This window comes from Psammomys obesus, unplaced genomic scaffold (assembly GCF_907164565.1).
Source record: "Psammomys obesus unplaced genomic scaffold, mPsaObe1.curated_primary_1811, whole genome shotgun sequence".
In the NCBI taxonomy this organism is placed as follows: Eukaryota; Metazoa; Chordata; class Mammalia; order Rodentia; family Muridae; genus Psammomys; species Psammomys obesus.
In genome coordinates this window covers 4220304-4228420 of record NW_026585742.1, presented here as the reverse complement: position 1 = coordinate 4228420, position 8117 = coordinate 4220304, and the positions used below count along the sequence as shown (strand labels likewise).

At 39.6% G+C, this 8117-nt stretch overlaps 1 protein-coding gene across 2 annotated transcripts in view; it reads right to left on the bottom strand.

The window, feature by feature from the left end:
- Nucleotides 1–2665: 2665 nt before the first annotated feature.
- Nucleotides 2666–8117, bottom strand: part of Ptprg (protein tyrosine phosphatase receptor type G) — a 683725-nt gene continuing 678273 nt past the window's right edge. For both annotated transcript variants that reach the window (XM_055599059.1, XM_055599058.1), the window contains 2 exons: nucleotides 7605–7740; nucleotides 2666–7054 (listed from right to left, as the gene is read on the bottom strand). In XM_055599059.1, the coding sequence (XP_055455034.1) occupies nucleotides 6908–7054; nucleotides 7605–7740 (283 nt within the window). In that variant the 3' untranslated portion in view covers nucleotides 2666–6907. The remainder of the gene's footprint in view (nucleotides 7055–7604; nucleotides 7741–8117) is intronic.

Genomic DNA, 8117 nt, shown 5'->3' with positions numbered 1-8117 from the left:
AGAAGAATGGATCTTGTGATTAAAATAACTCTTCTAAGAAGCTGCTTCCCGTTCCTGCTGTGGGAGATTGAACTGGGTAGCACTCTTCATCACTGAAGCTATATCCTCAGTCCCTTCTGAGAAGGTTCATCACCACAGGAAATGGTTACAATAGGAGAAAAGAAGTCTTGGCATAAAGAGTTTGTTTGCGCAGCAAAATCAGTGACTTATCAAAAAAACAAGTATTCCATTCAAGGGAGAAGTGCACTAGATTTGTGAGAGGCTGTGAAGGCATGGTAGGCTGGAGACCCACGCTCAGGTCCTTAGGCTTTGTAGCAACCTCTTTACCTACAGAAACACCTACACAAGCCTGCAAATACATGATTTTGAATAAACTGAACTTTTGTTTCAGTATTGGAGATTGAACCTGAGCCCCACACATTCTCTTTAGGCAAGTGGTCTACCACTGAGGTCAGAGGACTCCTTTTTGAGACTAAACTGTAACCTCTGCCTCATGAGTCTGAGAGGCCTCTGCCAGTGACTTCACGTTCTAAGAGTAAAGCTACCATGTAGTCTGTGGATGAAGGTTGGATTGCATTTCTGCAGCTGCTTGTGTGATGGACTCTAACATGACGGTGACAGTAGCTCCACTTTAGAACTTTGAAGGTGACCGGATGGTGCTGAGTCTGACTTCACAGTTTGCAACTACTACACCGCAAGGCCAAGTCAGGTAATGTGACTTTCTTCTTTCTCAGTTTTTAAGGAACATGCAAGGGAAAATGCAGCTTTTACTATACTCCTTGCCAAACGAAATGTCACAACCACAAACACTATTGTTACCTTGTGAATTCTCACCTCTGACATAGGGTATGTAAAGTGAAGCTAGTGTCTCATTCATTTGTCTTGCTGTCTGTGGTTTTGAGAAAGGCTGCTATGCAACCCATGATAAACTTGAATGCACTATGATGCTAAAATGACTTTGAACTCTAAATCCACCTATCTCTTCCTCCCAAGAGCTAGGATTACCATCCATGACACCCAACTTGAATCTTTGTCTTTAGCCCCATCTCTGAATCAGGGTGTGGCCATCAATGACTTGTTCCTAAATCTCATTGCAGTTTCACATTTACAGCATTAAAAAAGTGGCATTTTAGTGCAGTGTCTCCTCCCCCATTCTTAGTAATAGTCCTTTCCTATATATCCTGTACAGGCAAGCTCATGGAGTTGGACAATTGATTTAATTGTTCCTGAAGTCATCATGTCTTCCTTAATGGTGTCCTCTTGGATGACTCCAAGGGAGTCAAGAAGGTGGGAGCCTGCTCTACCCTGGCTGGCAGGATGTGAGAAATGGCTGTCAATGTAAATGCTTCTCCTGCTGCTCTTGGTTGTTTTACCAATCTGAGGGGGAAGATGACCCTGGGATTCTGACTGCTAGTATTTCAGAGCAACTGCTCCCTGGATCTAGGCAACTGCCCCCTGGATCTAGGCAACTGCCCCCTGGGTCTAGGCAACTGCCCCCTGGGTCTAGGCAACTGCCCCCTGGATCTAGGCAACTGCCCCCTGGATCTAGGCAACTGCTCCCTGGATCTAGGCAACTGCTCCCTGGATCTAGGCAACTGCCCCCTGGGTCTAGGCAACTGGGCAACTGCCCCCTGGATCTAGGCAACTGCCCCCTGGATCTAGGAAGGTTAGTTAAATAACTGATGGTGATTAGACACTACCACTGTGAGCCTGCTGGGATACCACTATCCAGTTTTGAAAAGGAGCTTGAAATATGAATACAAAAAGTTTATATTTTTATATTTGTAGGTAACTTATATAAGTTGAAAAATAAAATATATGTTGCCTGACCAGGATCTATACAGACTATTGACTTTGGATCTTCTGAAGTGGCTTAACTTGAGAAAAAGATGACCCCTTTAAAAAAAAAAAAAGTGGTTATTCACTTTACATCCCAACCATAACTCCCTCCCTCTTCTCCTCCCTGTCTCACCCTCCCCTAGTCTTTTCCTCTTCCCCTTCTCTTACTCCTTAGAAAAGGGGAGCCCCTCCCCCAACATACTGCAGCACATCAAGTCACAAGTCACATCAGGACTGAATACATCCTCTCCAGTTGTGGCCTGGCCAGGGAGGAGTGATCAGAAAGCAAGCAACAGAGTTCATGTCACTGACAGCCCCTGTTCTCTTACTGGAGTTCTGCATGAAGCCCATCAGCTACATCTGAGTAGGAGCCTATGACCAGTCATATAAGCACATACACACAAAGAGAATAGAGAACTAAGAACCTGTGTACTGATCTGGAAAAGTCAGAACCCCTAGTCATATCAGAACTTGTTCTGATGTCTACTCTATGACTCTATAAATGTCTTGCTGTGAGTGATCCACCCTTCATCCCAGACAGTAAATGTTGAGCGAGAGAAGTTATTCCCAGTGTGGCTTTGATGCTGGAGGGAAAGTAACAAAGCAGAGGAAGTCTGACAGCTGTGAGACTTGTCTTGTCTACTCGTAAAAGGAGGAAGAATATCAGTAAATCAGCCTGGCAAGTGCATGTCCTTTTGCTATGTAAAGGTGACTGCTAACTTTCATCTAGTGCAGGGAAAACTGTGATGAAGGGCTGCAGAGTGGTAATGTGGCCTATAAAGGGAAAGAGAACCTTGTTTTCATAGAAAGGCTCAATACTAACAAGTACATCAAAAACCATACTTTATTTTATGTATAGCAATACAATTTACATATTAAATAACACTATAGTAGAATGATTTGATATAGATTTAAACAGAAGGAAAAAGGGAAAAATTTCAGGTTATAAAACCCCTCCCCCCCACAGAACAAATCTTTAAAAAAAAAAATCACTTTTTCCAAAATGGGTCAATGTGACAAATGTATTCAGTGACTAGTCATGTCTAATTGCTATTGCACTAATGGTCAATGGAATTAAAAAGAAAGCCCGACTTTCACAATCACTGCCTCAAAGGAAGAACACAGATTCTTTTGGAATGCAAAGATGGTTTTCGCTACTTCAATACACAGAAGTTCACATATCCACCACAGAAAATTAAAAAAAAAAAAAACAACAAAAAACTATGACATAGTTGAAACTAGAAAAAAATTAGCTTTATATGAAAATATAAAATTCTATGATTATATACCATAGATACAAAGCTCCCAGAAGATGCTTACTCAAGCAACAAAATATTTACAGTTTTAATGATTTTAGCTATTTGAAAATGAACTGAAATGAGTCAACATGAAGGTGGGGTTCTTTAGAAACAATGGCTGCTTGCTAGTTTCAAATGTTCTAACAAAAAAGGAGTCACTACCCCAAATGTTGGAGAGTTACAATATTTTATAAAATTGACTGTCTCCTTTTCTGGAGATGTTTATTTCTTAAAACTCAAGATATTTTTCTTGAAATTAATTATCCTCTGTAGAAAATGCTTCCCTTTGCAAATATTTAACAAAAATACTAAAAACATTTTAACAGCTAAGACAAAAGTAGAGGCCAAATGTCATGATAATTTCGTATATTTTTACCATGCCTTCTTTCTAGAGATAAATAATGCCAATATTGTGTGTTAAATGGTAACTAAGGGGAAGTGCAAAGGGTTATGTTGAACAACTGCTCTAAAGAAAAAAAGCAGGCATTTCCCTTCATATAAAAATTTACTGGCACCACCTGAACAGAAAATTTAGAACATAGGAGTTGAAAAATGCATTTTCCAGTATAATTGCAAAAGCCTTAAGACAACTACATTTTGATTACTTTTTCTTATGATGAGTTTGGGTTTCTTTGTTATTTTATTTTATTTTTTGCTTAGAATTAGTAATGTGTGTCTTTGGTAAATTGGTATCTATATTTTAATTTTAAATATAGTATATATGCATTTAAGAAAAAGTCATGAGAAGGCAGTTGTGCTGTGTCGTTATAAAACAATTAAGGTTATTTACTAATTTCATTGTCACTCTGGGGGTGAAAACCACCAACCAGACCTCGAACACCAGAACCCTTCTTTCACCTCAAACACTATGACCTTCTTTGACCTTGCTGGACTCTATTCAAAACAGGCTCTCAAAACTCACATAAAGTTTAGGAAAATCCACCAACTACACTGTACTGTTCTTGAAACTCAGAAGGAAACATGTATATATATGTATATATATATATACATAAATGAAACATTAAAGATGGTATTACAGTTTGAGGTACAAGAAACTTTTCTGATGTGTCTGCTACGTTTCTGATATCCAGCCTGTCCACCTGATCTAATTACATAAAAATTCTGCTTTGTTTGGTTTGTGTATTTCATTTCCCTAGAGGTAAAGTCATAAAAGCAGACAGTGTATCTCATGAACTTGCACTTAACTTTAGCAATGGCTGTATCCTTCCCCTTGCCTGTAAATAGTTCTAACCTTATTATGTCCTTAAGCCATTTGCTTATGTCTTAAAGAAAACAGCATCTTTGGAACTCTGTGCCTCTGCAAAGATGCAAAATATTTTTGCCAATAGCAAAGAATAGTGTAGATAACATATTGTGGTGTACGTGAGGATGGAGGACAGCTGGCTAAAGGTATCTATCCTCAGTGAAGGGTGTGTGGACCACTTTGGCAAAATGGGCACAAAGTAACTGCTCTTTGTCCAGTAGGCAGAGATCTGTAGGCTCTGCCTCAAGCCTGCTGTAGACATGTAGGCTGCCCACGGAAAGCTTCTAACCTCCTTATGTTTCTGTCCTACTTACGTCTCTCCTTATTCCCTCCTGCTTCTCTCGTTCATGTAAGAGAGTCCCAGAACTGTGGAGAGTATGCAATTCCATAAATGGAACCCTGTGTAAACAGCACAGAAAGTAATACTTGCTATTTGTCTTCTAAACAATGGTACTTTTATTAAGAGAAAATTGAGACCATGAACTCCGACTTGAGTGTTAACTCAGAATGGCAGAGCCACCAAGCATCTAGCTGAAAAGCATTAGCTAATATCACATCAGTGTATAACAAAAAGAATCTGCTTAATTGATTAGGAAACCCTAGCTCTTACCAAGATCTGAAACTTTTCCCTTCATTATTCTCCTCAGCCTCTAAGAGCCGTCATGTTTCTTATGCTCAGTCCTTCTTTGTATTGTACAAGGTGACACCTCTGGTGGGCCTGGAGGGGTTGACAAATGTGCTTCGTGGCCATTTAGCACGGACACTTTCAGAGACTCTGCTTAGCTGGTCACCATTTCTGAAAGCCAGCCTCCCAGTTCTCTGTGTGTTCTCTCAGGTCACTGTATACAGACTATTTTTATGGGACTCTACTGGCCTTGCCCACGCATTGAAACCCTTGGACTCAGCCTGTGAGCCTCTCCTCAGCAGCTCTGGTTCTCCAGCACTTCTGTCACTAGTTCTAGACAAATAACTCAAGAACAAAGCCTCGTCCGCACCACAATGTTGCCCTGATAGTGACAGCAGCTGCAGGGCCTAATTATAAAGCTTACTGGTACAAAAAGTAAACCAAACCCTGCTCTTCATGGGCCCAATCTTGGGGGATGAATTCAAGTCTGACAGAAGTTGACCTTCAAAGGGAAACATGAAAAGGAAGATGCAGATCCTGGAAAAGAGCTTAGTGGTTTTTGTTTTGTTTTAAATAAACTCAAACGAAAGTTCTTAATGATGCCCCCAGTGTGTCTGTTATGTGCTATGGGCAGAAAGCAGCTCCAGAGGCTGGAGCCTCCTAAGGATTCCTAATGACTGTCTTTCACAGATGTGGTTTGCACGTGAACACCCACAACTCTCCTATTAAAACCTACTCTAAAATGGAGAAGCCATATTTTATTCAAGAACTGAATGCTTTCTGTAAGATCCATATTTCTTCTCCCAATAAGGCCCACTCATCTGTAGGAATTTAGTCCCAAATATATTTCTAATTCAATCTTAAGTAGAATATATAATTAGGAGATTTATTATGAAACATTTGGCAAAAAAAAAAAGAAAGAAAAAATGCTGTTTATAGGTAGTTTTTCTTAGGTTGCTAGAGGAGTAGTTAGTAGGGACTTTTCAAAGACTACACTTAAATTTAAATGCCTATTTTTTTTTTTCTGTTGTTGTTGCTACTGTGTGGTATGGTGCTATTTACCAAAAAGCTACAGTGGGTATTAACTAAAGGTGTCATAAGTAAATTATATAAAATAGAGCCATCCTGATTTTAAGGTGTAGCTACTTCAGAGAGTCAAAATAGAAATAACACACACTGTCCACATGGCTACTGTGAAATATGTAATACAGAATGATTCTTTATTTTGACACATTTCAACTGTGAATATAACTTGGTAACTAATAAAAGATGTCCATGTGAAGCAACTCTTAAGCCCTCTTTCCTTCTCAATGGATTCCTCAACCATTACAAATGGAGCTGACGTTAACAGACTGTCTTTGGGGCTCCCACGAACCTGCTGTCCTGCAAAAGGAAACATGCCCATCCTCTGCACTGAAACAGAAGGCAGAAAGTACTGAACAGTGCCTAAAAGACAGAGGCAGACTGAGAAAAGTACAGTGTTGCCTGCTAGGAAAATGCAATTCCCTTAGAATAATAATAAAACTGAGATTCACTGTCATAACAAAGACCTTCACTGCACGGAACTAAAAAGTAGCATGTATGTGGTCATGGAATGTCACATCAGGGTTCGCTGTAGTATTAGATTATAGGCAGTAACACTGATCAGATAGTGCAAACTAGGTAAAGTTGCGTTTCACTGTGTGAAATGAACAGGTGCAAATGCTCAGTAGGATACCATTAAGACATAAAATGGCAAAAAATAAATATCAAAACTTTTATCAGTGTAAAAAAGTAACTGGGTTATTGTATAACCTAGAGTCTGGCAAAAAAGGCCTCAAAAAAGTTCTGTCTTTACAAGTCTCAGAAGTTTACAAACAAACTGCCCGTTCAGGGGTCCAGTCACACAAGGGACTCCATGCTCTCAGCAGGGTCTGACTCCTCCGCAGTAAGTACAGCACCATTTTTGTCCCCTGTCATGGGACCATTTCCATTTTCTTTAGTGCTGACCAAGCTGAGCATTGCTTTGTAGACAAACTGGTATTGTTCCTGGAAGACGAGAGGAAAGGGTTAGGCATTTTATCTAAGATGGAAATATTGATCAAAATTATAATTCTAAAAACCACTCCTAAAGAGACAAGAATAGACGACATCTTATCTAAGAAACTTTAAAAGCAACCACTTGAACCCTTAATCACTGAGCTCTACACCTTCTTTGTACCTTCTGGCCTCTGTTGGCATGGAATCTGTTTCAGTATGGGTGACTCACTAAGATAAAGGAATATCCCCATTTTTTAACTGGACCACCCTAATATTAATCAGAGTTTTGTTTTGTTTCTTTAACTACAACATTACTGATATATTGGGATAAATAATGTGTTGGCAGGGGTTGTCTTGTGCATGGTAAGGTGTTTACCAGCAGCCTTGGCCTTATACGCTAAATGTAGAGAACCTCTAAACCATTTATAAAACAAGTAAGTCTCCAGATACTGGCAGATGTCTCCTGATCGACAACCCTAGTTAAGAACCTCAGGTCTAGAGTGCAAATCTGAGGACCATCTGATTTTGTGTAGGTTCGGCACATACGCAAACTACTTACAATGTCTGTGAATACTCCAGGTCGCATAAGATTGATCATTTTTGCCACCTGGAAGACATCCACAGCATTTTCATTCTCTAGCTGCTGGGACAAGGTGGTAAGGGCACATAGCATTCCTGCAGAAACTGCTCCATACCTGGGGAGGAGAAATGAAAGATGCGCTTCAGATTTATTAATGGACCGTATGTGGTAGAAGGAAAATGTCACCGCATACTTTCCTAGGAATTAACTAGGCTGGGTTGCTGTCTATTCCAGAAGACAGGATGAACTATAAGATATTAGACAGGGGGAGGGACTTAGAGGTTTACATAGAAGTGACATTTTTTTTAATGAATATGAAATATGCCAAACAGCTCCAATAGAAACTTACCTTGATATCTAATATGAAACAAAAGTTTCAAAAATAGACTTGGGAACATTACAGATTTGGGGTTGGATAAAATGTATTCCAAAGGTGAAAACAAAACAAAACAAAACAAAACAACCACCCAATGAGAACCTTAACTATTTCCT